General features: G+C 61.3%; 1 protein-coding gene across 4 annotated transcripts in view; it reads left to right on the forward strand.

The window, feature by feature from the left end:
* ABR (active BCR-related) overlaps positions 1-26,666 on the forward strand; it is a 30,317-nt gene that overhangs the window by 1,683 nt on the left and 1,968 nt on the right. The window contains exons 1-22 of one of the 4 annotated variants that reach the window (XM_021416217.1): positions 4,245-4,320; positions 8,296-8,480; positions 12,806-12,910; positions 13,241-13,426; positions 13,570-13,677; positions 14,066-14,126; positions 15,512-15,564; positions 15,778-15,918; positions 16,116-16,237; positions 16,343-16,508; positions 16,647-16,769; positions 16,858-16,933; positions 17,085-17,189; positions 17,569-17,643; positions 17,788-17,885; positions 17,994-18,125; positions 24,021-24,080; positions 24,208-24,317; positions 24,427-24,566; positions 25,111-25,245; positions 25,352-25,457; positions 26,472-26,619. In XM_021416217.1, the coding sequence (XP_021271892.1) occupies positions 4,260-4,320; positions 8,296-8,480; positions 12,806-12,910; positions 13,241-13,426; positions 13,570-13,677; positions 14,066-14,126; positions 15,512-15,564; positions 15,778-15,918; positions 16,116-16,237; positions 16,343-16,508; positions 16,647-16,769; positions 16,858-16,933; positions 17,085-17,189; positions 17,569-17,643; positions 17,788-17,885; positions 17,994-18,125; positions 24,021-24,080; positions 24,208-24,317; positions 24,427-24,566; positions 25,111-25,245; positions 25,352-25,457; positions 26,472-26,619 (2,496 nt within the window). In that variant the 5' untranslated portion in view covers positions 4,245-4,259. Of the gene's footprint in view, positions 1-4,244; positions 4,321-8,295; positions 8,481-10,194; positions 11,196-12,805; positions 12,911-13,240; positions 13,427-13,569; positions 13,678-14,065; positions 14,127-15,511; positions 15,565-15,777; positions 15,919-16,115; positions 16,238-16,342; positions 16,509-16,646; positions 16,770-16,857; positions 16,934-17,084; positions 17,190-17,568; positions 17,644-17,787; positions 17,886-17,993; positions 18,126-20,418; positions 20,569-24,020; positions 24,081-24,207; positions 24,318-24,426; positions 24,567-25,110; positions 25,246-25,351; positions 25,458-26,471; positions 26,620-26,666 lie in introns of those variants that run through there. The other 3 variants (XM_021416216.1, XM_021416218.1, XM_021416219.1) reach the window with 3 other exon arrangements.

Raw genomic sequence — 26,666 nt, forward strand, 5'->3', positions numbered from 1 at the left:
CAGAGGCAGAACACTTCCATGCTCAATTTCGTTGCTGGGAAGTTTAGGAAGAGGTCTGCTTTGTGTGAAGCTGCTTTGCTGCATGAACTCCTCTTGAAGACGCGCTGCAGCCCAGCAGGATGAGGTGTGGGGCTGGGAGCAGGAATAGGCAGAATGTTTGGTGATGGGGCTGGCTGGTGGGTACAGCAGGATGCTGTGAGTGAAATCCCTATCTCTCCGATAGCTGGAATCACATCTCATGGTCTCTTCCGTGACTTTGCTGTGACCTTGGGAAGCGTGAACCGGGTCCTGGGGACAGCAGTGGGGTCCCCACGGCACAGGGATCGCGAGTGCGGCGGCGTGGCCCCAACAGAGCTGATGCTCATCAGCTCTGCCCCAGGCACCCTTGTGCCCTGCTGACACCTCGTCCCTCTCTTGTAAGATCCCCAAAAGCCCCAACAAAAAGGAGAACAAGAAACAGCGCTCAGTCCAAGGTTTGTCTCCGTGCATCTCTTTCTGTCCAGAGCAGCTCGTGGCGTGCAGGAGGTGATGGAAAGTGAAATGTTATGCCGTCACTTTGCTGCTTCTCAGTACATCCGTTCCCCCCCCTTTACAGCAAGGAGGGGCTTCGGGCCGGCGCTGGAGCTGAAGGTGCGTGGGTGGCCGCTGTCAGCCCTGAGCCTGGCCGTGACATTTGTGTCCTCTTTATTTTTTAATTTTAACTTTGTTGTATTTTCCACTGTTGGAAAAGCATTTGTTTGGCTTTGAGTGCGCGGCGAGTTCCTCTTCTGGTGCGGGAAGGATACGCAGAGTGGCAGTGTTTAATTTTAACTGCTTGGGAGGGAACAAAACCCCAGCGTGTGTGTGTGTGTGTGTGTGTGTGTGTGTGTGTGTGTGAGCCCTGCCTGGGACCTTTGAACTGTCCCCATCTGCTGTGGGGCCCAGCACTGTGCTGGGAGGTGCAGGACACGGCGCTTTTCCAAGCACCAAGCTGCCTGGGGACGGGGGGGTCTGGGGAGGTGACATTGGGGCAGGTTGGCACCATTAATGAAAACTGTAAAGAAGTACCCCGCGGGGCCTGAATACATTTGCATTGTAAGTCCTACCAGGGCCGTGAAATCTGTTTTGCTTTTCTTTTCTTTTTTTTTTTTTTTTGGCTGGAAAGACACTTCTGTGCAGCGAGGTCTTTGCTGGTGATATTCCCCCTCCATCAGCTGCAGGAAAACTCTTTTCCCTGTTCTCTGCTGGTGGGGGATGTGTTCCTTTGGGTAGGAACAGGGAGCCCAGGTTAGCCAAGGGCTAAAATGTGCATCTGTCCAGGAAAAATGGTGCATTTACCCCCAGCATCTCCAGGTTCCTCCTGCAGACCTTGTGACAGCGTCCACAGGAGCAGCAGCTGCAGCACATGGGACTGCTGTTGGGGTGCACTCAGATTTCCCCTCCTTGCCTCTAAAAACCATCTTAAAATAGGCTTGGCTTTTCCATCCCTCCTCTCTTTATCAGTGTTTACTAAGCAGGAGGATTTGCATATGTAGATGAGCAGCAGCGACGCCTCTCGGCTCCCTTGGATGTGTTTCAGGAGCAGAGCCTGGCCTGGGGCTGAGCGGGTCTGCCCTGCACTGAGCCACAGCCACGAGCTTTGGGACGGTGCAGAGCTCTGGCAGATGGAGACCTTTGTGCTTGGGGCGCTTTCTTCCCGAGTTGCCAACCACCACCTCTTCCTTCTCCTTCGCAGCCCCCCGGGATGGTGCTGGGGCTTCCCCAGCCCCTCTCACCCTGCTTTTGGCTGGGTGTTCTCCACTAAATCCTCCTCCCCCTCCCTTTCCCCTCGCTGCCCGTCTCCAGCACCCCAGGGCCGCGTGGCTGCGGCCGGAGCAGCCTCTTGTGCAAGAGCCCAGAAATAGCAGCGCGTGGGCTGCCCGGCTGCGGCCAGCAGAGCAGTGAGACCTGGCAGGGCACGGGGCTACAGTGTGGGGGCACCCGGCCTGGGCTCTGTCGTGGGGATGCTCCCAGCTCTGTGAGCTGTTGCACCCAGAGCCATGGGCAGAAGCAGTCAGGGGGTGTTGGAGTGTGTGTTTCCTACAGTGCAGTGCTGCCAGCTGCTGGGTGTCCATGCTGTGGCACTGCTGATGGGAGCTGGGTGTGCTCCATGTGCAGGAGTAGGGTTGTGTTTGTTTGTTTTGGTTTGGTTGTTTGTTTCTTTGCAAAGGCAAATAGAGTGGAGTAACCAAAATAAAGCACAGGTGCTTGGCGCAGCTGGTTGGCCCACAGGAGATGCATTTGCTGCATGCAGCCATCAGTATTGGCATGGGAATGGCACTGCTTTGGGCATCTTGGTGCATACTGAGCGTTTCCTTCACCCCAAATCCATGGGATATTTCCATGTGGCTTCAAATGACTCCTACCTCCATGGAGCAGAGCTGGGCTGCACCCTTAGCTCCCTCCCTGAGCATCTCTGGGCTGTGACGCTTGCTGCTCTCACTGCTGGCTCTTCACGGGGTGTTTGCACTTTGGGGAGATTCCCTTGGTCCTCCCCACCCAGTGCTGCTCAGGAGAGGCAGGAGTTTCCTCACCCTGATGCACAAGGAGAGTGATGTAGACAAAGCATGCACAGACACTCAGCTGCACAGGAGATGCTGAGAGCTGCCTGCCCCCGTTCTGTGCTGGGCTGTGCTGGTGCTGCACCCCCGCAGCGGTGCTGCTGCTCCTGCACTCAGCTTCTTCCGCTCTTGGGGAGGATGTGTGCGCTCAGCCCCACACCTCACCATCGTGGGGACTGGTTCTGCTGTGCCTCTGCATGCCTGCTCCCTGCTGCAGCCCTAGCAGCTGCTGCCTCCTCCTCCTCCTCCACCTCTTCCGTCCCTATCCCCAGCCCTGGCTTGTGATGCGTGGGCTTGGAGAGCGCTGCCAAAGCGCAGGGGTTGGGAGGATGGAAGTGGCTTTGCATCAGGGCTGGTTGTGCCTTGCGGTCGTTCAGATGGGGGCTGCTGGGGATAGGAGAGCAGTGGATGCGTTCACTGTGTGGGGCAGTGTATCACCCCACTGCCACCCCCCCCAGCACCATATGTGCCAACGGCTTGAGGAGGGGAGCTGTGCGGTGGTGCCGGCAGCACCCTGCACTGGGATGGGGGTGTGGGTGTCCCCAGGACACCCAGGAGCATGAGGGCTGGGAAATGGCAGCACCTGGAACACTGACTCAGCATACAGTGACTCAGCCCGTGGGGGCTGGATGCGGCCCCTGGGGACGTAGGGCTGCGCCTGGGCAGCACCGTGTGCCGGCGACTATGCCAAGCTGCACTCCCCAAAATGCATCTACCACCTCTGAGGGCAGTAGCATCCCTGGGAGCTGGGAACGGGGTGGTGGCAGTGTTCCCATTGAGTTTTCCAGGTGTGGTGGCTGCCGATGCCCTCCATGTCCTGGCACTTCACACCCCGGTGTTCTGCCTTCCCCATGTACCTGGCACAGCATCCTCCCTCCTGCACAGCTCCCAGCTATCCCCATTGCCTGGTCTGAGCCTGTCCCCATGCAGGGCAGGATGTGGCCGAGGGCAGTGGCTCGGGATGCCGCCCACACCGGCAGGACAAGGGCAGTGGTGCGGGTGCGGGCAGGAGGAGGACAGGCTGAACGCTTGGCTGGCGCACTGACATATTGGGGTTGATGACTCTGGCACTTTATATTTCCTTTGGCTACATGCAGATGGGGAGGGCAGTTTAACCCCTGCCTACCCGTGACACGCTCTGTCAGCCCTTTGTGGGGGTGGCGAGGGGGCTCTCTGGGTGCTGGCTCCTTCTGGGGAGTGGGACCAGGAGGGAGTCTGGGTGCTGGGCATCCTTCAGCTGGTGAGATTTGACTGGGATAGGGGCATCCCTGGGGCGTGGAGATGAGAGTGAGGTTGGGGCAGAGGTGGGTGTTCCCGTGTCCCCCATGGTCTCCGGGGTTGCCTGGAGCTCTGCATGGAACCTCGCACCCCTGTGCCCATGCACCACCATCCCCAGCTTCCGTCCCCAGGCACCGCGGGGGGCTGGCGTGGCTGCGTGCGGGGGACGCAGGGCTCGGCTCCCCCCCGGCGAGGCAGAGGCGGGAGGCGGGACGCACTGCCATCGCCAGCCAGCACCTCCTTCCCTGGGCTCCCCTGGCAGAAGAAGAACTGCTGTGCGGCCGGGCAGGCGGCCGTGCCCTGCTCCCAGCCAGCCCCCGCCTGGGCCTGCAGCCCCCCGCCTCCCGCCCTCGCTGCCTTTGTTGTGAGATGAGAGCCGGCTGGCGGGGCTGAGCACCGAGCATGGAGCCGCTGAGCCACCGCGGCCTGCCGCGACTGTCCTGGATCGACACCCTCTACAGCAGTACGTGCTCGGGGCGGGGGGCCGGGAGGGCTCGGGGGGCCGGGTACCCCCACTGTCTGTTGGGTGACGGATGGATGCTGTGTTGGTGATGCTGAGCTGAGGGCGGGCAGGGGGCAGGTGATGCTGGTGGGGGCTGCGCTCCCCCATCCCTGAGCATCCTGCACACCACGGCAGCGCTCACCATGGTTGGAAGTGGGGACCCGTGTCCACTTCCAGGGGTGGCAGAAGCACTGGCGTGGTGAGGCTTACTGGTGCCGGTGCGATGTGACAGCTCACTGTGCCCACGGGGTGCCTGGGGATAGGGGTGCTGCTTCAGTCCCTGACTCTCTGTGGGTTTGGGTCGTCTCCTCTCCCCCAGCAGTGATTTTTGCAGGAGGGTGCTGTGGAAACGTAGTCCCGCAGCGCTGGAACCTGAGGGCTGGCAGGGAGTCCCCTGCAGCAGCACTGGGGCTATGAATCCCTCCTGGCCCCATGGATGGGCAGCCGGGACCTGGTGTGGGAGGAATGAGCCTCAGCTGTGCTGGTCCTGGGACACCCGGTGCAGGCATCAGCATCCCAGGGAGCCTGGGACAGAGCTGGGACATGGGGGGCTTGAGTCTCTGCCATTTGTTCTGGGGAGCACTGAGCCTGCGCACACCGCTGCGTGGTTTTCGGGGTGTGAATTCTCCTGTGGATGTTAGCTGGGAAGTGGCTGAGCACGGAGCCTGGCACTTGTGGGGCAGGTTTGGGTGGGGAGGCAGGATGGGGATTGGGGATAATTCCACGTTTGAATTTGCAATTCACTGTGCCTATGAACCCAGAGCTGGGGTCGATCAGGGGGACACGATGCATGGGGCTGAGTCCCCTGAAGTTTTCCATCCTGAATCCCCCAAGCCAGACCCTTGCAGCCAAGAGCATCCTTCCGTGCCAGCTTGTGCAGGCCTCCAGACCGAGCCTCCCCACGGCTGCCTCCCTGCAGAGCCCACGGTGCCGGGGACTATCAGGATGCCCACAGACGGTGGCACATGGGAGCAGTGAGTGCCCAGCACTTGGGCTTGTGAGCATCCTGGGATGCTGTGCCAGCAGGGAGGATGCAGTGCGGGTAAGGAGGAGATGCTGTTTGTGTCGAGGAGGCCTGTGGAGGCAGGTCTGAGGCCAGCTCACGCATCCCTGTTGTCATGGTGAATTTTCACCCAGTAAAAACGTGGCATTTTCCCAAACCTTGCAATCTGGGAATGGCAAAATCTGTTCCCTCCGCTATGGGGATGTTGAACTGTGGGAATGGGGTAGGGCAGGTGAGCGCTGAGGTGTGCGGAGCCTTGGAAGCTGTATGTGCCCAACTGGGAAAGCAAAGGAAATGCCACACTGTGCTGCTGTGACAGTGCTGTCACCTGCCCGTGCTGGGAGGAGCCAGTGGCCGCCCTTGGCCACACTCCCTCTTGGGCATCATCTCGCTGGTGTCAGCTTGGGTGGCAGAGCTGAGATGTGATTTTTCACGTGGGGACGTGTTCCTGACCCCACCGTGCTGTGAGACTCCAATGGTGCCCGTGTCCCTCCGGCGCAAGCCCTTGGTGCTGGGGGCTGCAGCACTGCTGAGGGAGCCCAGGCCATGGCTGATTTGGGTGAGGGGCTCTGGAGTGGGCTTTGATTCCTCTGTTCCCACAACTTGGGTGGAGCAGGAGGGTTTCCACTGCTGCTGGAGCAAAAATAGCTCTGGGTTTGGCATGGGCACAAGAACAGGCTGCAGGGGCAATGCAGCTGCAGGGGGAGGAGGGAGCAGTGCGATTTGGGCTTGCTGGGCCCTGCAGGCAGGGAGGTGCAGAGGACAGACCCTCAGTGTCCCCTGTGCATGGGCAAGGTTCCCCTCCCCTGGTGGCATTAGGGACTGATCTGTGCACCAAGTGATGGCATGTCCCCGTGGATTCCTGCTTGCAGCACATCCTGACTTGTGTCTGTCTGCCCTCGTAGTGAGTGCGGTGCTGGAGCCACTCTTGCTCTATGGACATGGAGGGCTTTGTTCCAGAGACCCTGTGAAGGTTGGGGTGCCAAGAGGCACCTCCTGGTGTCCTGCAGTCCTGGTGCAGGTGGAGATACAGCACTGGTGGTGTCTCCTGGGTGCCCAGGGCTCCTGTGTTCTGGGCTCCTGAGCGGGTGCAGGTCTCTGCCAAGGGTCCCTCTCCTTCCATGTCTCTTTGGACACTGCCTGCAGCTAATCTCCAGGTCAGACCTAGGGCTGAAATCTGCTCGGGCTGGGGGCAAGCAATGGGTGCTTGAGGTCTGGGGTCATTGCTGCATCTCCATGGACTGGTCCCTTCCCCTTCTGTGCCTCTGTGCCTTTGTCGCTGCCTCCATTGCCGGAGGCAATTGGCAAGGTCCCCAGCTGCCTCATTAAAATGGTATTCCTTGTTACCTGAGCTCCTCCCAAGGCTGGCAATGGGGTGGGGAGGTAGCCAGGTCCCAGCGCTGCTGCTGGGCTCAGCGTGGGCTCCTGCTGCTGCTGGCTGCTGCTGTGGCTCCAGTGCAGAGGTGGTGGCTTTGGCAGGGCTGGCATGGCCTCAGTTGTTTCCACATCATTTTTGGGTGCTGGGATGGGGTGGGCTCAGGGCGGGGGTGTTGTGCTTCCGCTTGGAACTGCAGAGCTTGGCCAACAGGGGTGCGGGATTGGAGATTTTCAGGGGGGAACCTTCAGCTTTGCCCCCTCCCTGCTCCTCCTGTTAGACCCTGGCCTACGAAGGGCCTCTGTGCAAGGGGCTTTGGGCTTCCCCAGGGGTGGTGGTGCAAGGTGCTGGTTTCAGGCCTCTGGAGGTTGCTCATTAGCAGCTAATTGCTAATGAAGACGGGTCTGAGAGCAGCTGCACTGCCCTGGCAGAATGGGGATGTCCTGTCCTGTGCTGGGCTCCCTGTCCTGCCCTGGGATGTAGGACAGTCCTGATCCCTCCCTGCCAGCACTGCACGGCTCCTGGCCCTGCGCTCTTTGATTTAAAGATTTATCCACTTTAAATATTGAGCTGAATGCAATATTAATGGGACAAGCAACACTGGCAGGAGCCAGGGGACTCCCCAGCTGGGGCTGTGGGGTGGTGAAGCGACAACAGTGCAGGATTTGGCCTGGGATGGATGCAAACCCGTGCCCTTCTGCAGGGGAACTCAGCCCTGGGGATACCCCAAGGGGTCAGGGCAAGGGGCTGGGGTCCTCGTCCCCTTTGTGAGGTGCTGGGGGGTTCCTGTGCTGCAGCCGGGCTCCCTTCCCCCTCCCCTTTGTCAGCATCTCGGGGCTGCTGCAGCCGCCTCTTCCCGCCGAGCGCTGCCGTTGCCATGGGAACCGGTTCGGATGTACCCCGGGCCCCCGCTGCGCCCTGGGCCCTCCCTGCAGCCCCCAGGCCTCGCACTGCTGCTTGGCACTCTTGGGCCCCACCGAGGGCTGAAGGTCCCCAGCATGGCTCTGTGTGTGGGGAGAGGGGGACATGGCTGCCTACAAAGAGTGGTGGCACGGCCTGGTGGCGGCGTGAGGGTGAGCAGAGCCCTTCTGCCATGTCCCAAGCCACCGCGATGGCATCTCTCCCACATCCCCCAGGTTGCCATTGTCCCCATTCTTCCAGGTGGGGTGGCCGTGTCCCCCTCACTGGCATGCAGCGAGGATGAGGAGGATTGGATGGCAGCCCGGTTCCAACGCTCGCTGGTGCTGAGGGCAGGGCTGCTGGCGCAGGGCCGGGCTGTCTGGAGGAGCAGCTGCCCCCACACAGACGCGGCCTGCGGCTTCCCGGCAGCATGAATTATGTAAATGTAGGGAAAAGAGCTGCTGGTCGGCAGGTGGGCAGCAGCAGCCGTGCGGAGCGGGTGTCCTTGTCCCTACGTGGCCCCGGGTGTTGGGAACAGGGTTGTGAGCCCCTGGGTCGTTGTGGGGTGGGATGGAGACAGGGAATGCTCAGTGTCCCTGTCCCCACACCAGCCCCCTCCTTCCTGGATGCTCACTGCCATCTTCTCTTCTTCTGGCAGATTTCAACTATGGTGCAGAAGACTACGATGCCGAGGGCAACGAGGAGCCCAAAGCACTGCCAGAGGGCTCGGAAACCATGCCCTACATTGATGAGTCACCCACCATGTCCCCCCAGCTCAGCGCTCGGGGCCAGGAGAGCGGGGACGGCGTTTCACCCACACCCACCGATGGGCTCAGCACAGGGGTAGGTGGGCTGGGCACTGAGCTTGGCACTAGGACCTGTGAAAATTGGGGTTGGGATGTGTCTCCTTTCCTGGTGATGGTCTGGTGTCACTGTGACACATGTGACTGTCTGCTTGGCTTCCCAAACCCAGGACTGGGGATGGTGCTGTGTCCACGGGTCACATTGGTGACACTGCCGCAGACAGCAGGGGCTGGGGGCTGGAGACCAAGTGGGAGATGCTGGGATGGACCTCTGTGTCCCCTGGCTCTCTGTGGGACGAGGAGGCGTAGCCGTGCTGCAGGCTCCATCTAGTGGCACTTGGGGACAGCCTGCCAGCTGTCGCGGGACACCGTGTCCACCCCTTTCTCTTTAAAGGGAAACTCAGATTTAACTCTTTGGGCTCTCGAGCATCCTTGCAGAACTGCTGGGTTTTTATCCATCACCTTTCCCAGGAGGGAAATTTGGAAAGCTTTGGAGTGGGAAACTGAAAATGGAGGATGTTTTTTTCCAGAATTAGGGTTTCTCTATAACCCAAGGGGTGCAATCCTGCCCAGGGACCTGGGGGCTGCTGTCCCGTGGGCAGGGCACTGGCTACCTCTGCTCTCTGTGTGTAGGGACTGCTTTGTGGGGAATGGGGGGAGAAGGGGACATGGGAGGAGGCGGTGTGGAAAATCTGAAGGTTTTTGTCATGGAAGGAGTTAAGGCCCTAACCCGGATGTTGAGGCGGAGGAGCACAGAGGTGTGGCTTCCTCCCCAGGGTACGGGTGCTGCACAGCATCCTCTGTGTCCAGTCCCACGTGGGTCCCATGAGTCCCATCACCCCTTGGCAAGCTGCTGTGTCCCCAGTCATGGTCCTCTGTTTCCCCAGCATGGGACTGAGCCTGCCCCCACCCTGGCACACTACTGTGAGGGGGTCTCATCCCCTGGCAGGTGGTCCTGGGGAAGCAGTGGGGCTCTGGGTGACCCAGGGAATGTTGCCACTCGCACTCAGACGGTGATGCCATCTCCAGTGGCCGTCTCAGCTCAGTGCTGGCCTAGCACTAACAGGATTGGGGGCTTTAGAGCTCAGCGCCAGCTCTGCCTCTGATCCCTTTATCTGCAGCTGCTTGGGCTGGGGCTTAGGGGGAGTGCCTTTGGGTGCCAGCAGCTGCGGTCTTGGAGCACCTCTGGGTAGGCACACGTGTAAGCTGGAGCCTTGTTTTCTGGGTGGCGTAGGGCACCTGGCTCACCCTGGCATTCCATATCCACCTGGTGTTGGAGGTGGCATCTCCAGTTTGGCATGTCTCTGGCAGGGTCTCATCTTGTGAGCTCCTAGGGTAACTGCGACTGAGCCCAGAACTCCTCCAGCTGCATGGGGACCAGCTCATCACACCTGCAGCCACGAGCATCCTGGTAGAGGCTGTGGCCACAGCACAGGATGCTGCTGGTTTGGTGCTGAAGGTGGCTCTCCCCTCCCTGGTGACTCCATGGCTGTGTCATGGGGTCCTGAGAAAGAGCCCTCTTACCAAATGGGCAAACCCTGAGGTGCAGCGTGGATGCAGAGCAGGGCTCCAGAAAGTCCTTCCTCCCTTTTTTCATGCACCAGTGGTTTGTTACAGGTTTTGAGAGGAGTAGGGAGGCGAGAAGCTTGTGGGGGCTGAGCATCCGCAGCTACTGGTTCCCTTTTTTTTTTTTTTTGCGGAGGAGAATGGGAAAACGGCTGAAACGGCTCTTGCATTAGCTCCTGCAGATATCTGCATCCCCAGCCCCTGCTTGTCCCACTTGCCAGGGTCAGTGAAGCCCTGCAGAATTGCTGGCTGCAGACCGGGTGCTCTGGGAAGTATCATGCATCAGCACCATTTCCCTGCTGAGGTTTCCTATGGAGCAGGCAGGGGCCTAGGGTCCCTGTACCCGCAGGGCTGAGAGTGGGAAGTCAGATGCCCTAATGAGACCTGATCCCTTCTGCTGCCCTCAGGGGTTACTGGAGAACCCCGTGGTCCAGCTCTCCCTCTGCACGGGGATACTCGTGCGTTATAGCAGGCAGGATGGGTGCTCTGTTGCTTGCTGCTCTGGCTGGCAAGTCTGGGGTGGGCATGGAGTTGTGGATGGAGGGTTGGAGACCCCTCCCCATGGAGTTCCCCCTAGCTCTCTGGCTTCCCCAGTGCCGTAACTCCGAAAAAGCATTTGGCAAGCTGTCTTGACCATAGTGCGAGCAGCCCCACCTCCACACCAGACATGCATTTCCTGTAGCGAGAGCGCAGGGCGGAGCGGCAGCGCTGGCTGCAAGCGGAGCAGAGCAGAGCGGCACGGCGGGCAGCTGCCCTACGCCGCTGGCGGAGCACCCGGGGAAAGCGTTGGCCAAGGCAGAGCCAAGCAGCTCCTCCGTCCCCGCTCGGGTGACCTTGCTGTCCCCGCTGCCGTCACGCGCGGGTGGCTGTGCCGCTGCCTGGGGAGAGCCCCGCAGCGGGGCTGACGGCCTGAACTGGGGCAGGCGGGAGCACCGGGGATCCCATAATGGCTCCTTTCATCCAGAGGCTGTGGCCGGCATCCAGGGCTGAGTCAGGCTCGGCTGGCTCGGCTGCGTAAGTCCTCACGTCCGAAGCCTTGTGGGGTCCTCGCAGCCCCCCTGGTGCCTAGCAGGCCATGGAGGAGGAAGAGGAAGCCATAGGGTACCTGGATAAAGTCCTGGAGGATGAAGATGACTCTGAACCAGGAACCCCCACCAGCCCTGGGTCTCCATTCTCGGCCAGTGAGAAGGTGGGCACCCATGGGGCACCCTGCTTCAGTGCTGGATGGGGTGGGGATGGAAATGGGTGCCTTGCTGCTGCCAGCGTGGGCCTTGGGGCGTGGGTGTGAGGTTTCCCAGGGCAGGGGTGGGGAGGAAAGCGGGTGGCAAGAGCTCAGCCAGTGCTTGTGCCTGTCCGCTGGGGTGGGCTGCTGCACTGGCGGAGCTGGGATGCTCAGGATGAGGCTGGACCACTCTGTGCCTCTGACTCACTGCACAGCCATGAGCAAACTCCCTAAACTGCTCCCAGCCCTGGTACTTTGGCCCGGGAGGTGTCCTGGTACCTCTAGCCACAGCCCCTTGCCTTCTAGCCCACCTAGCATGGTTGCTTCATGGGGGGTGGAGGAGGTCTCCATCCCAGTTCTCCTTCGGGTCTCCTGCACAGAGTGGCTGCTGGACCCTGTGTGAGGGTGGGCTTCCTGCCCCTTGGGGCTGTGGGATTCCCACTGACACCGTCCCCAGGGGCATCATGGCCCCGGGTGCAAATGCGCTCCCCTTATCTTCCCAGCTCTCTCACAGAGCCCAGCCTTGGGGGAAGCAGGAAGAGCCCGTGACTAATGATGGCAGCAAGCCCGCCAGCACCAAGCAGGCTCCCTGTGCTCCCCCCACACAGCTCCCTGCAGCCTGCCCTTCACCGTGCCGCTGGGCAGGGAGCACTGGGCTCTGAGCTGGCTGATGGGATGGGACTGAGCGGTGCCCACACGCGGTGGGACAGGCGTGGTGTGTGCTTCCTGGCTGTGCTTCCATCCGGGGGGGCTGCTCATGGCTCCTGTGTGAAGCTGCTGTTGCCGTACCCTTGGTGTGGTGCCCAAGGCTGGCAGAGAGAGAGGGTTGTGGTCCCGCTTAGCCATCCCAAATTGCCTGGAGCAACAAGCTGGCAGTTGTGTCCTCGCTCTCCAAATTAGGTTGTAACAGCTGGGTTAAGGCAGGGCTGTCTCTGCCTGGTGCTGCTCTGGTTGGCAAAGCCTAGCTCCTGAGAGTGAGCTTTAGTGCTGGGCTGGGAGTTTTGGGCACAGCGTGTGTTTGAGGCAGTCCAAAGCCCAAGAGAGGCATCCAGGGTCATGCCTTAACCTGGTATCATTGGTGAGATGTGCATCCCTTCTGAGCAAAGCAGAAGCTTCTGGTGTGCCTGGATGGGTGCTGTTCCCAAAGCCCTTGGCACCAGACCTGCTCTGATGCCAACGAGTAGTGACGCAGAGTCCGATGGTGACCGCAGGGGTGGCACTTTCCCAGAGAAAACCCCAGCTGGGAGGAGGGTGGTGCTGGCTCACAAAGCCAGTCCTTGGGGCATGGTTTCTTTGGGTGCCTCTGGACTCTGCCCTGGGAGGGTTTTACCTCACTGTGCCGCCCTGGAGCACTGCCCGCAGTGCTGGGCTCGGGGCCAAGCAAAGTTGGTGCCGCCCCAACTTCCCATCTGGCTCCAGCCTGGCCGTGCTGTCCTGCAGGCACGTACCCGGCCCTTGCTGTGGTGTCCCTATGCTGGAAGGGATGTGTCCTCGTGGGGATGCCAGAGCCGGTGGGATGAGGGGCTCTGTGCCATGCTGACCTCTTGCTGAGCTGGGCTCCTTGCTGTGTTACACAGGGCGAGCGAGATGCTGGCAAAGGGCTGGAGATGCGGAAGCTGGTGCTCTCCGGCTTCCTGGCCAGTGAGGAGATCTACATCAACCAGCTGGAGGCACTCCTGTTGGTGAGCACAGCCGGGCCCCCTCCCCAAGGGGGTCACCAGAAGGGATGGGTGGCTGGGGTCCCTCCTCCCCAGGCAGCCCCTGCCAGCCTGCCCAGCACAGAAGTGTCTAGTCCTGTTTCCTCCCATGGCTGCGTTGGCCCTTGCAGCGGAGATGAGGTTGCATAACTGCTGCTGGGACGGGCAAGTCTCAGGGTGCAGGGGCAGGGAGCAGACCCTGCACTGGCTGACCCTCATGCTGGGGGCTGGGGCTGTCCCAGAGCTGCCCCCCATGTTGGGCTGGAGGAATCCTTGGGGCCCCGCTCTCAGATGCTCTCCCTTCTCCTTCGGCAGCCCATGAAGCCGCTGAAGGCCACAGCCACTACATCGCAGCCCGTCCTCACCCTGCAGCAGATTGAAACCATTTTCTACAAGATCCAGGACATCTACGAGATCCACAAGGAGTTCTATGACAACCTGTGCCCCAAGGTGCAGCAGTGGGACAGCAACATTACCATGGGCCACCTGTTCCAGAAGCTGGTATGCGCCTTGCTCAGCTGGGTCACCCACATCCCCTTCTGCTTGAGGGACAGACTGAGGTGGTTTATGGCCATGCCTGGCTTCTGAGGGTGCAGGGGACACTGTGGGCACCTCGCTGATCCCACTCTCCCCCCCACTCACAGGCCAGCCAGCTCGGGGTGTACAAGGCCTTTGTGGATAACTACAAAATTGCGCTGGAAACAGCGGAGAAGTGCAGCCACAGCAACTACCAGTTCCAGAAGATCTCAGAGGTGAGTGGGGACGGGGTCGTGCCATGAGGTCAGAGCATGTGTCATGGGGTGGGGAAGGGGACTTTGTTCCCACAGCTGGGTCAACCACATGCACCCTACAGAGGGGTTCCCCCTGCCCTGGGGACTTTTGGGTACTGTCTGTGAAGCAGAACCACCTCCAGCTGTGTAGAGTGGTGGTGCCCTCTGGGTGTTGGGACCCCTCAGTGGGACCAGAGCTGTGATACTGCTTTCGGGAGACCTGGGGGCGTGGCTGGAGCCACCCCTAGCTAGTAGCACCCCATGCTTATGGCCAGGCCCCATGGGGGTGGGAGAGAGTCTCAGTGCAGAACCTCCCAACCTTGAGGAATGCCCTGCCCCAGCCCCTTTTTGCTGCCCTTTCCCTCCCTAGGAGCTGAAGGTGAAGGGCCCCAAGGACTCGAAGGAGAGCCACACGTCCGTCACCATGGAGGGTACGGCACGCGAGGGGCGGGCGTGGGGAGGGGGCTGCAGCCTTTTGTCTGCGGGTGCATTACCAGGCAGCTCCCGGCAGCGGAGCCCTTTTGCGTTCCCATGCGCAGCGCTGGCGCTGGGTAGGGGGGGACGCCCCTCGCGAGGATGCTGGGGGCGTGCAGCAGCCCCCCACCCCCTGCCCACCCCCTCCTCCTCCTGAGCTGAGAGCTGTGCTGAGGGCCGATGCCGTGGCGCAGCAGCTGGGCTGAGCTGCCGAGGGGAGGCAGGGATGGCTGCGCGGAGAAGGGGCTGCCATGGAAATCCTCGTTATCATCCGGCTTTGCTGTAACTGCACCTACGGTGAGGGCTGGCGGGGGCTGTGGTGCGGGGGGAGCGTTTCACCTGCTGCGGGGCCGACGTCTTTGCGGGACGGTGGTGGCTTCGTGCTCTGCAGCCTGAAGTTGGGCGCCTCTTTGTTCCGGGCTCTGTCGAACCGCCCGGCTCTGGCAGCGTGGCCACGCGCTCGCCTGGCTCATGGGGCTCGTGTTGGTGGTGGAGGTGGGGAGAGAGCTGCTCGATGGGGCTCTGTGCGGAGGTTGCGATGGGGAAGGGTCCTGCTTTTGCTCGCTGGATGCTGTGAGCATCTTGAAGCTGCATCGCCCTTCTTGGCTCCGTGCCGCTCTGCCTGCTGTCATCCAGCCCCTGGGGACCGCGGTGATGGGGACGGTGCTGGAGTGGGGTTGGTTCTGTGCCGGATCAGCCCCTCCTGGGTACGCGTCGGGCTCCCAGGTGCTTTGTTTGTGCCCGTAGCGATGGCAGCAGGAGGCTGCGTCCTCCCTGTGTGCAAGGCGGGGCGGCACCCTGAGCGTCCCCTCCCTCCTGGCTCTCACTGAGCGCTGCAGGAGCTCCAGCTTTCCGTGCTGCCACCGAGGTGTGGGGAAGCGGCTGCAGTGGGGGAGAGTCCTTCCCTTGTCGCCTGGGGCTGTCAGACAGCACCCTCCTCCAGGCTCCTTGGGAGCTTCTCCATGACTCATAGCGCTGTGCAGGGTCAGCACGTTTCCCTCTTCCTCTCCCGATTGCAGCGCTTCCCCACTGGGGCCCTGCAGTTTGAGGAAGTGATCCGAATCGCCGGGAAAATCCAGATGCCTCAGTCTGGGTATAAATAGCCCAGAGGGATGTGCAAGCAATGAGCCATGGGGTGCTGGGACCCAGCACCGTGAGGGGATAAGGAGGAGGAAGGTCCTGCTGCTGGGGCTGAAGGGATCTCACTGGGTGGGTGAGCAGGGCTGGGGCAGGAGCCGCACAGGACCCAGCATGGAGTGAGAAGGGAAACTGAGAAAGTTCCTGGCTTCGAGGGGCTGAGCTCCCACAGGCAGTGCCAACTGACACCTTGTGTCTCCCACAGCGCTGCTGTACAAACCCATCGACCGCGTCACCCGGAGCACCCTCGTTCTGCACGTGAGTGTGATGCCAGTACTGGGGCAGGATGGGGACAATGAGGTGTAACAGGGTGAGGTGACCTGTGATGGCTGTGTCCCCAGGCCGGACCAGCCACGTCCTGCTGCTGTTGGGGTCCCACAGCCTGGGGAGCAGTGTAGGGGGCACCCCAATGTGGGTCTTGCAGGGTAGGCAGCAGCCTTGGGTCACTCACCCCATGCCCACCCCATCCAGGACCTCCTCAAGCACACCCCATCTGACCACCCCGACTACCCGCTGCTGCAGGACGCTCTCCGCATCTCACAGAACTTCCTCTCCAGCATCAATGAGGACATTGATCCCCGGAGGACAGCGGTCACCACTCCCAAGGGGGAGGTGAGACGGGCAGGGTGGCACAGGGGGGTGGTCGAGCCCTGATCCTTGCTGCTCCCTGGTACCCTACTGACATCCAGGGACACAAAATGATACCCAGGGGACACTGACCTGTGGGCTGAGACATGGAGAGGGGCAGGGGTGTCTATGTGCTGCCGCATGCTCTTTTCCTGCTCTTACACCCGCCCTGCTCCCTGCAGACCCGGCAGCTCATCAAGGACGGCTTCTTGGTGGAGCTGTCGGAGGGCTCGCGGAAGCTGCGGCACGTCTTCCTCTTCACCGACGTGCTGCTCTGCGCCAAGCTGAAGAAGACAGCGGTGGGGTAAGAAGGGAACTGGGTTTGGGGGAGATGAACTGGATGCCCCATCCTCCAGTGGGATCCAGTAGGACTGGGAGGCATCTCTCAGTGCTCACGCCTCGGCTGTAGGAAGCACCAGCAGTACGACTGCAAGTGGTATGTGCCCCTGGCCGACCTGGTGTTCCCCTCACCGGAGGAGTCGGAGCACTGCCCGCAGGTGCACGTCATCCCCGACCACGAGCTGGAGGACATGAAGATGAAGATCTCGGCCATCAAGAGTGAGGTGCAGAAGGAGGTGAGAGGAGGGTGTGGGATGCCTGTGGAGTGCCAGGATGTCCCCATACTGGGATGGGACACCAAGGTGCTGCGGATGCCAATGAAATCTTGCCTGCCTGTCCCCGACTCAGCCCATGTGTCCTCTCCCTGCCTGCAGAAAGCCAACAAAGGGCAGAGCCGTGCCATCGAGCGCCTCAAGAAGAAGATGTTTGAGAATGAGTTCTGGCTGCTCCTCAACTCGCCTGCCATTCCCTTCCGCATCCACAACCGCAATGGGAAGGTAAGCAGGGCTGCAGGTGAGAGGACAGGGCTGTGTTGGCCAAGGAGGGATGAGTCTCAGCCCTCTAGCATTGCCTTCTCTCTTCCAGAGTTATTTGTTCCTGCTGTCCTCCGACTACGAGAGGTCCGAATGGAGGGAGGCCATTCAGAAACTGCAGAAAAAAGGTAATTCTTGGCCTGCTGAGGCCCCCATGGGTAGTCTTTCCCCCCAAATCCTGGGATGGGTCGAGCCCGTGGAACTGCAACCACTGCTATCTGGTCCCTGGGGCCAGCGCTCGCCATGTCCCTCTGAAGCTCCTCTGCTGTCCTCTCGCAGACCTCCAGGCCTTTGTGCTGAGCTCGGTGGAGCTGCAGGTGCTGACAGGGTCCTGCTTCAAGCTACGCACCGTCCACAACATCCCGGTCACCAGCAATAAGGATGGTGAGTGACTACCAGGCTGCTGGCCCCTCTCTGCACGGGGGTGTCAGCAGGGAGGATGTGCTGTGTCCCAGGCCTCTTGTGCATTCTCTGCTGCGGCGGCCCTGGCTGTGCACGGGGACATGTCCCCAGCAGGTGGCACTGCGGGAGCGCAGCTGGGCTCCCAGGCACTGCGCTCCCAGCTGTGACGTGGGACTGGCTTTGGGGTGGGAGCATCCCCCCAGCATCGGGATGCCCAGTGGGGCTGTTGGGCAGGGTGGATGCTTGTCCTTCCCCAGACCTCTGGGACAGCCCTGCAGGGAACTGGAGACACTGAGGTGTCACCTGGGGGCTGTGCTGGAGGGTAAAAACCGGAGCCCTAACACATCCCCTTGTCTTGCAGACGATGAGTCCCCTGGGCTCTATGGGTTCCTACACGTCATTGTCCACTCCGCCAAGGGCTTCAAGCAATCGGCCAGTAAGTGCAGGCACCTGCCCTTGTGTGCAGGGTCTGGAGGGGGGGGGGAGATTGGTCCTGCATGTGGCCCTGCTCTGCCCCGGTATCCCATGGTTTGGCAGTGGGAACACATTGCTGGATGCTCAGCAGTGTCTCCTCCCCCAGACCTCTACTGCACACTGGAGGTGGATTCCTTTGGCTACTTTGTCAGCAAAGCCAAGACCAGGGTATTTCGGGACACGACGGAGCCGCAGTGGAATGAGGTGAGAGGAGACTGTGGGATTTGGGGAAGGGATCGTGCCCACCTTCCAGCCCGGGCTTTGAAGCCAGTTTGGGTGCTGGTGCTGAGCCATCCTCTCTCCTCTCCCCAGGAGTTTGAGATTGAGCTGGAAGGCTCCCAGTCCCTGCGCATCCTCTGCTATGAGAAATGCTACGACAAGACCAAGCTCAACAAGGACAACAATGAAATCGTGGACAAGATCATGGGCAAGGGGCAGATCCAGGTATGTGCTGGGGCATCCAGGCGTCTTCTCACCCTCCTGGGGCTGGTCTGCTGGGCTGGGAGATGGTGTGCATTAGGCCTTCGGGGGATGGTTCCAGCTCACAATGGCCTCAGCAGAGGCTCAAAGCACAAAGGGAACGTGGGGAGTTGGCAAAGCCGGTGGTCACCCCGAGGATTGCATCCAGCCCTTGCCCCCATGGCGGAGGGGCTGCAGGAATGGGGCTGCTCTGCCCAAGGTGGGGCTGTGAGCTCGGTGCCTGCTTGCCCCAGGGAGGGCTCTGAGCGTGCCGCCCTGCATCTCCCACGCCAGCACAGCCGTCCCACTCTGCCGGCCACGGCTGTCCCCCTCTGCCACCATCTGCCTCGCCTGCGCCTCCATCAGCTGCTGTTATGGCAACGGGTGTTTCCAAGGCAACAGCTGAGCCGCCTCTGATTGGCGGTTACCAGGCAGGGAGGATGGAGGCCTCGGCTGCCCCGAGATGCTCCCAGGTGAGCGGCAGCAGGACAATGGGGAATGCCCCCCCCGTTTCCTGGCAGGACCCCTGGTCTGGCTGCCTTCCCTGCTGTGCTGGGGGCAGTGTCATTCTGGGGACACGTGCCTCCAACCTGAGCCTGCTTCAAAGTGCCCGACATGGCTGCCTGCTCCATGGGAAAGTAGCTGAGGGCAGGTCCCTGGGGAGGGAGGAAGGAGCACGGAAATGTTGCTGAGATGGAGGCACCAAGTGGGGACAGCACCACACTGGGTGCTGGATGGGAGATGGGGCTCTTCTGGGCTCATTCATACCCAAAATTGCCCATCTGTTGCCCTCCTTGGCGCAGGGCAGGGGTGATATGGGGTCAAGCAGCGTGCAAGAGGCCGGGGAAGGGGCTCCATGCCTCGCGGGGCTCAGCCCAGCTGTGCTCTCGGAAATAGCCCATGTCAACAAACATGAGTCACGCTGGGAGATGCGGGGATCAGGATGGGGACAGCACAGCTTGTCTCTGCTATGCAAAAGTCCTGTAGGAAGAAAGGGAAAGAGAGGAGGCCTCGGGGTTTATTGCCCAGAGGAGGACCTGGCTGGATGCCGTGGTGTCTCTGACATTGGGAGAGGGCTGTCCATCTGTCACCCAGCCCCACTGCTCTGGGCAGGGCTGGCTGCAGCATGACCAGAGTGGTGGCAGACAGGGAAAGGAATGAAGCAGGTATGGGCAGGACAGGCACTGCTGCTTGTGGGTGCCTGGGTTGTTGCATCCTTACTCTGTGCTCTGAGCTGCTAAGGCAGAGATGCTGCCCAGGATTGCTCTTACTTGGTCCCTGAGATGGTGCTGATTCCAGTTAGCAGCAAGGAACGGAAGGCACAGGGCTGAGGTTGGCAAGGGGCTGGGCAGTGGGTGTGTCAGGAGGGCTCAGAGCCATGGGGGGCTGCCAGGGGCAGGAGGGAGCAGACCCTTCCTGGCCATGTGGCTGCATTTTGGGACAAGGGGAGAAGATGAAGCTTTGGAAGCAGAGACTGTGTTGTCATGGGCACGGTGCCTGCAGTACTCACAGGGAATCACCCCCTGGCTAGCCCCCCTGGTGCGGAGCTGGCACAGGCTCCACAGGGGGAGATCTGTGGTGTTGAGGCTCTCCTGGACCTGCAGGGACCCACGGGATGCTCCATGCAGACCTGGGGGCTGGATCCTTCCTGGTGCTGAGCCCCGTGGGGACAGGGGGCTGTGCAAGTCCCCACACTGTCACCTTGCCCTGTCCCTGTGTGCCAGGAGGAGCTGTGGTGATGCTTCAGAGCAGTGCACCCCATCTCCATCCTCTGCCCCGCTCTGTTCCCTCCTCACTCACCCAGCAGTGGAGGTGATGAGGTCCAGAGTGGGATGGGGAGGTGCGGAGGGATCCCTGCTCCCCAGAGCTTGTAGGGCAACCCCAAAGCACCAACTCCATGCCTCTTGTCAGGCCCAGCCTGGCTGCTCAGAGGGCTGGGAATGCTCCGGCGCCGTGTCAGCTGGGGCTGCGCAACCCTCCCGAGCAGCACGGCGGGCGGCAGGGCGGGAGTTAACGCGTGGGGGACGCCGGGGGGGGGCTGCTTTGAGTCACTTCCTCGCAGTGGGAGGGAGGCTTTGGGGCTGCCGAGCCGCTGCTCGCCAGCCTGGCTCACACCCTGGAAGATGAGCCCAGCCTGCTGCTGCCGCCCGAGCCGGGCCGGCCACCGCTGAGCTCCGTGCCCCAGCAGTGGGAATGCCAGCGCTGTCCTAACCCCCCCGGGGCCCCTCTCGGGTCCTCCAGCCTCTCCTCTCACGTCCCCGGAGCCGAAGCGGTGGCGATGACCGACGTGTTGGTGCAGCCGGACAGCGGCCCCGCTGCTGGGGGCGAGCACCTGGAGCCGGGTGCAGACGAGCCCGATGGCAAGCGGCCCCCCACCACCGGCGCCCGCCTCTGGGGCCGGGTGCGCAGCAAGCTGCTGCGGCAGAAGGTGCGGGGGGACCGGGAGGAGGTGAGGGGCAGCCGATGGCTTTCCCGTGCTGTGGCTTTTGGCTGGTGGCTTTGTTGAGGGGGGGTTGTGGCTGTGGGGGTGCCTCACTACCCACTTGCTTTGGGGGAGAGGGCTCTGCATGCTCTGTTCGGGTGCTTTGGGAGCTTTTAGAAATAGCTGCCTTCTCGGTGTTTGTTTTCCTCTTTCCCTTCTTCCCTGGGGGATGCTGAGCTGCTTTGTGCTGCGTTGGTTGGGATGCGCTTGGGGTGCAACACCCCATGAATGGCTGGGAGGGGACCCAGCACCCCGAGGTGCTGCACCCCCCCACGGGTGTTAGGTGCCACTTGGTTTGCAGCCCCCCTGCCCCTAGCCCTCACTCTGGTGTTGCGTTGCAGCTGTATTGCAGCCCCATCAGTGCTGTCTGCCTTTGGAGTACGATGAGGTACAGGGGGGACAGCACCATCTCAGGCTGTCCTGGGGGATACCAGGGGCTTTCCTCCCATGCTGGCTCGAGGCGGTGGTGGGCAGGAGCTGCCCTTGCACGTGTGGCTTCAGTTTGTCAACAGCACGGGGGGCTCTGTGGCAGCAGGGCTGGCTGTGACGCAGCAGCATTAACCTCGATTTTGTGCAGCCGCCACTCCCGGGGATTAAGGGGCAGCAAGGGCTGAGCAGGAGGCTGCTGGGGGCTGTTGCTGGGTCAAAAGCCGAGCGGGCTGTGCTTCTCGCTGCTGCTCCAGGATGTGGGGCAGACGGGCAAGCAGGGGCTGTTGCACCATGAGCTGTCCTGCCGAGGAGTTTGGCCACAGCAAGTCCATGAGCGGGGTCCCCGTGTGCAGAGAGCACATCCTGCATCTTGCTGGATGGGGCTGTGAATTGCTGCTTTGGGCTATGCTTTGCTTTGGGCTGCTGCAGGGGCTGCTGTTCCCCAATGGCACAGCTCTGGCACTGCCAGCTCTGTGGGCAAGGAGCTGGATGTGGAATCCAGAGGATCCCCCGCTCGCTGGGCTGCTCCTGGAGGCCAGGCTGGGTTCCCCCCAGGTGCCAAAATGATGTGGAATGGCCCCAACTGTAGCAGCTCCACTGGGATCTCACTCCCAGGGTGACATGGGGTGACGCCACGCCGGTGAGTCACTGCAATGCTCAGAATGGCTTCACCCCAGGCTGAGGCATCGAGTGACCTCATGGATGAGGCACAAGAAGGGATGTACCCAGCAGCATCTCAGCTCTTGGGGCCACTGCACAGGTCCCCCTGCCGCCAGCAGTGAGCACAGCCTCTGTGCTTTCCTCGGCCTGGGTGTGTCACAGCACTGTCCTTGCGGGCAGGAGGGAGCTGTCCTGCAGAGGCACCTGTGACCCATTCACCTGGCTGCAGGGTGATGCTTGCATCCAGCTCAGCACAGAGCTCGTGCACAGCACCTGGCATCTGGGACTGCAGCGTGTCACCTGCGCCATCCTTTCTGCCAGCCTGGGGACATTACTGGGTCGTGCTGGAGTGAGGCAGCTCCCTTTGGTGCAGAAGAAGGAGATGGTGATGGTGACAGTCGCTGAGGCTGGGTGTTTGCCAGCACTGCGTGGGCAGATGCTCGCATCCATCCTCCCACATGTGGGGACAAGGCTGGCTAAGACATTGTGCCCTATGGGGATGTGGCAGCGCTGCCAGCTGCACTGGGGCCATGGGCAGGGCTTGGGGAGTGCTGGGGCCAGGCCCGAGCCCACTGCCCCACGGTGCACAGGGACAGCCCCAGCTGCAGGGCAGCTCAGTGACTCCAGCTGAGCCATCTCCAATGTGGGGCAGTGACAGAAGTAGGGGGGTCGTGGTGTGGCAGGCAGCCTTGGGAACGCAGCGTGCTCATGGTGAGGTTTGCAGCGCTAGCGGCATCCAACCTGGCTTTTATTATGGCTCTGTTCAGAGCTTGCTAAAGCCCTTCCAGATGTGCGCTGCCAGGGTCATCAGAGCCAGGGGGACCCACGGGATGGGGATGGGGCAGATGTGCGTGTTGTTTTCAATTAATCTCGTGCTGCCGAGTGCAGAGGCCTGTGGCTCCTGACCTGGCTGGGCAGTGAATGGCTTCACTCATCGCTGTTGGGGCTGCAGTGACAAGCCATTCCCTGTGCCATTGCCATGCAGGAGATATGGAAAGGGGTGAAAGCCCCTTGCATCTGTCCAAGGGTCCTGAGCCAGAACTGTAGTGCTGCCGTGCAGGGGGCTGTGGTGGGCGTGCTGTGGCACTGTGGTGGAGGGGACACTAGGGACATGGAGCTACAGGGCTGAGGCTGGCCACAGTCCAGCTGAAGTCTCAAGATCCATGCGTCCAAACCTACTGTGGAGCCCCATGGGAGCCCAGAGTAGCCGCAGCCTCCCTTCTCCTCTTCCTCCTCCTCCTCACTGTTCCCAGCAGCCATGGTACTGGGGCTGAGCAGGGAGCCAGGGCAACTTGGTGTCTTGGTGTGCAAGAGGGGACATGAGGGACCCCAACACAATGTGCAGTGGCTTCATGAGCAGGCAGAAGCTGTGGCAGGGGAATGGCAGCTCAGTGGCTGGAGCTCTGGACATCTTGATGCTTGCCTCGAGCATCAACCAAGCCAGCAGCTGCCAGAGGAAACTCCTGTGTCCTTGAGGAGTGACCTCACATGTGTGGCATGAGCCTCGCCTGGCAGCTGCAAGTACACAGCCCCAGAACCGGCATCCCATTGCCTTCCCTGAGGGGACATTAGTGCCGGGCGCTGCCTCGCTGCCTGCCCTGTGCATTACAGGGATCGATGGGGCCAGATCAATGCCACCAGCTGGGGGCCAAAAAGCCCCAAAAAGCCACTGGAGTGAGAGCTGGCTGCTGCAGCAGAGCCCCATGCCCTCAAGTGGGAGCAGACCCCCTGATCCCAGTCCCCATCCCTGTGGGAAGGCGAGCTGGTGGCAGCCTTCTTCACCCCTGCTGTCATGTCTCCGGGATGAGGTCCCTGATCTCCATGCTCCAGGTTCAGAATCACTGCTGTCACCTCTGCCCCAGTCCCACATCACTGGGGATTGGGAACAGCTCTGTGCCACCTTGCTGCCACCCATGTCAGGGCCTTGGGAACACCAGAACCTCGCTGTGGCCCAGGGGAAGTGTCACCGAGTCCCCCGCTAGCCCGAAAGCTAGAAATAGCAGAGCTCGTCATTCCCAGGGGTTATAAATAGCCCTGGCTATTGGGAGATGTTGTTTTTTTCTGCATGGAAAATGCTGCCCTAGTTCTGTTCCATCAATCTGCCTCCAGAAATAGTCCCGATTCTTGGAAGTTTCTTGCCTCTGGGGTGTGTGTTCAGCTGGGGGCTCTGGGGGACCAATCCCACATGGGTTCAGCACCCAACCCAAGGGACCCCGGATTGTCCCCACTGGTGTCCGACACCACCTGCGGGTTGGGGGGTGGCAGCAGGTGGGGACTCGAGGACCCTCACGTGCTGTCTCTCCCCACAGCTGGACCCACAGGCGGTGCAGACCAAGAACTGGCACATGGACGTGATTGAGATGAATGGGGTAAGCGGGGCCCAAAGGCCCTTCCTCGGGCTGGGGCTGTTGGTTCCTCTCCAAGGGGAGCTGCCAGCTGGGGTCCGGGCTATGGGGCCATGTGACACAGGGGTGACAACCGGGGCATCTCCCGCAGATCAAGGTGGAGTTCTCCATGAAGTTCACGAGCAGAGACATGAGCCTGAAGAGGACCCCGTCCAAAAAGCAGACCGGCGTCTTCGGGGTCAAAATCAGCGTCGTGACAAAGTGCGTGCAGGGCTGCGGGTGGCTGCCGTCCCACTCCCTGTGGGGTCTGGGGACACAGGGCTGGTGGGGTCCCAGCAATCACTGCTTACACCTCTGTTTTCTGAGCCAGGCGCGAGCGCTCCAAGGTGCCTTACATTGTGCGCCAGTGCATTGAGGAGGTGGAGAAGAGGGGCATCGAGGAGGTCGGCATCTACAGGATCTCCGGCGTCGCCACGGACATCCAGGCGCTGAAGGCTGTCTTTGATGCAAGTGAGTGACTGCCACTGTCCATCTGCAGGCATCAGGCACCCTTCCAGCCCCCAGTCCTGCAGGCTCGGGGTCTGCCTGTTGCACTGCACAAGGTGCGAAATGTGTGGGTGGGTGCATGGGGTTTGAGCCCCCAGAAGGGGGCCCTGCAGCCCCTGACCTATTTTTGGTGGTGTTTGTGTTATGGCTGTGCTCTGCCTCCATGCCTGGCCAGCTCCCAGGGAGACACTGAGTCAGGGCAAGGCTGCAGATGGATTTGCAAATTGTTCCGCGTTCCATTGCCCAGCAGGCGGGGACCGCTCAGCTGTGCCCAGCCCTGGTGTGGCCAAACCATCCTCTCCCAGAGGCAGCAGGAGGGTCAGGAGCTGGATTAATGCTCACACTGGTGCACATCCCCTCCATGGGGTGGTCACATCCACAGGGACCTGTGGTGTCTCAGGGTGCTGTGGGGCTGGGGACCCAGCTGTGCTGCCCCTTCCTTGGGCACTGGGGAGATACAGGTGCTGGCAAACAGGAAGCGTCACACGTGGCTCTGCTCTCTGGCCAGATAACAAGGACATCCTGGTGATGCTGAGTGACATGGACATCAACGCCATTGCTGGCACGCTCAAGCTGTATTTCCGGGAGCTGCCCGAGCCCCTCCTCACTGACAGACTGTACCCCGCCTTTATGGAGGGCATTGGTAAGGCCTTGGGGATGAGAAGGGGTCTGGCCAGGCTGCTCCTCCTCACCATCCCACTCATGCAAGGCTGGATGCCCCCTCCTGAGCTCTCTCTCCTTGCTCCCAGCCCTCTCGGATCCTGCTGCCAAGGAGAACTGCATGATGCACCTTCTCCGCTCGCTGCCTGACCCCAACCTCATCACTTTCCTTTTCCTGCTGGAGCACTTGAAAAGGTAACGGCTCGGCGGTGCGGAGCAGGGAGGGCAGCTCACCTTTGGCACAAGGCAGCTCTCGGCTACCTCAGCCTGTGTGCAGCTGCTGGGATGAGCTCTCTGTGGCCTCAGCAGAGGGCGGGGAATCAATTTGAGACCATGCACTGCCCTCCTAGAAAACAGCACTGCATCCCTTCCCACCAGTCCAGGAGTAAAGCACGTTGTGATAATCCCCGTAACATGTCTGCAGGGGTGTTCAGCTCTGCAGAGCTGTCCTGAAACTGCATGCAGCACCTTGTGCTGCTGTGATTGCAGCACTGTGCAGTTTGCTGCGTGGTTCCCCAGAATGGCAGAGGCTGGAGCTCCTGTGCCAGCTCCATCTGGGGCAGGGAGATCCCATCTCAGACTGGGGAAGGGCAGCACTGGAGCCCTGACACCTATGGTGCACACAGGGCTGTCAGCAGGGCCTGGACACAGCACGCTGTGAGCTTGGGAACAGAGCTGGTGGCTCATGTTACTTGCACTGTGAACTGTTTTTCTCTGGCTTGGCTAAAAGCAAACAGAAAAAATGATTGCTGCTGGGAGTGGGGAAGGAAAATCCATTTCCATCCTGAGAATTGGGCACAGGCAGTTCCCACATCTGCTCTACTGGCCGGGGCTCAGCCAGGAGCATGGCCACCTGCTGACATGGCAGCACAGTCCCCCAGTGTGGGCTAGCTGGGGCCGGGGGGCCGGTGTGCAACCCTCGTGCCCTGCGGGAGCTGGGGCAGGGTGGAGGCTCTGCAGATCAGAAGCAGGCCAGGGCTCAGCCGCTGCCACATCACACTTGGGGCTCCCAGCCAGGCCTGGCGGCTCCCGCGGAGGCCATGAAGGGGGCTGAGCTCCCTGCCCTGACCCTGGGTCTGAAGGGCCATTGCTGGGGCTGCAAGGTGAGAGGGAGGCTTGGTGCTTGTTCCCCCATGTTGCCCCATGGCTGTGCTGCTCTAGGGGTGAATTTTTGGGAACTCATACCTGTGCTCTCTCCCCACCCTACAGGGTAGCGGAAAAGGAGCCCATCAACAAAATGTCCCTCCACAACCTGGCCACAGTCTTCGGGCCGACACTGCTGAGACCTTCGGAGGGGGAGAGCAAAGGACACCTCACCCTGGCATCCGACATCTGGTCCCATGATGTGATGGCCCAGGTGAGAGCCTAGTTGGCAGTGCAGGGACCCCGGAGGGCTTCCCCTGT

This window comes from Numida meleagris, chromosome 18 (genome assembly GCF_002078875.1).
Source record: "Numida meleagris isolate 19003 breed g44 Domestic line chromosome 18, NumMel1.0, whole genome shotgun sequence".
NCBI lineage: Eukaryota > Metazoa > Chordata > Aves > Galliformes > Numididae > Numida > Numida meleagris.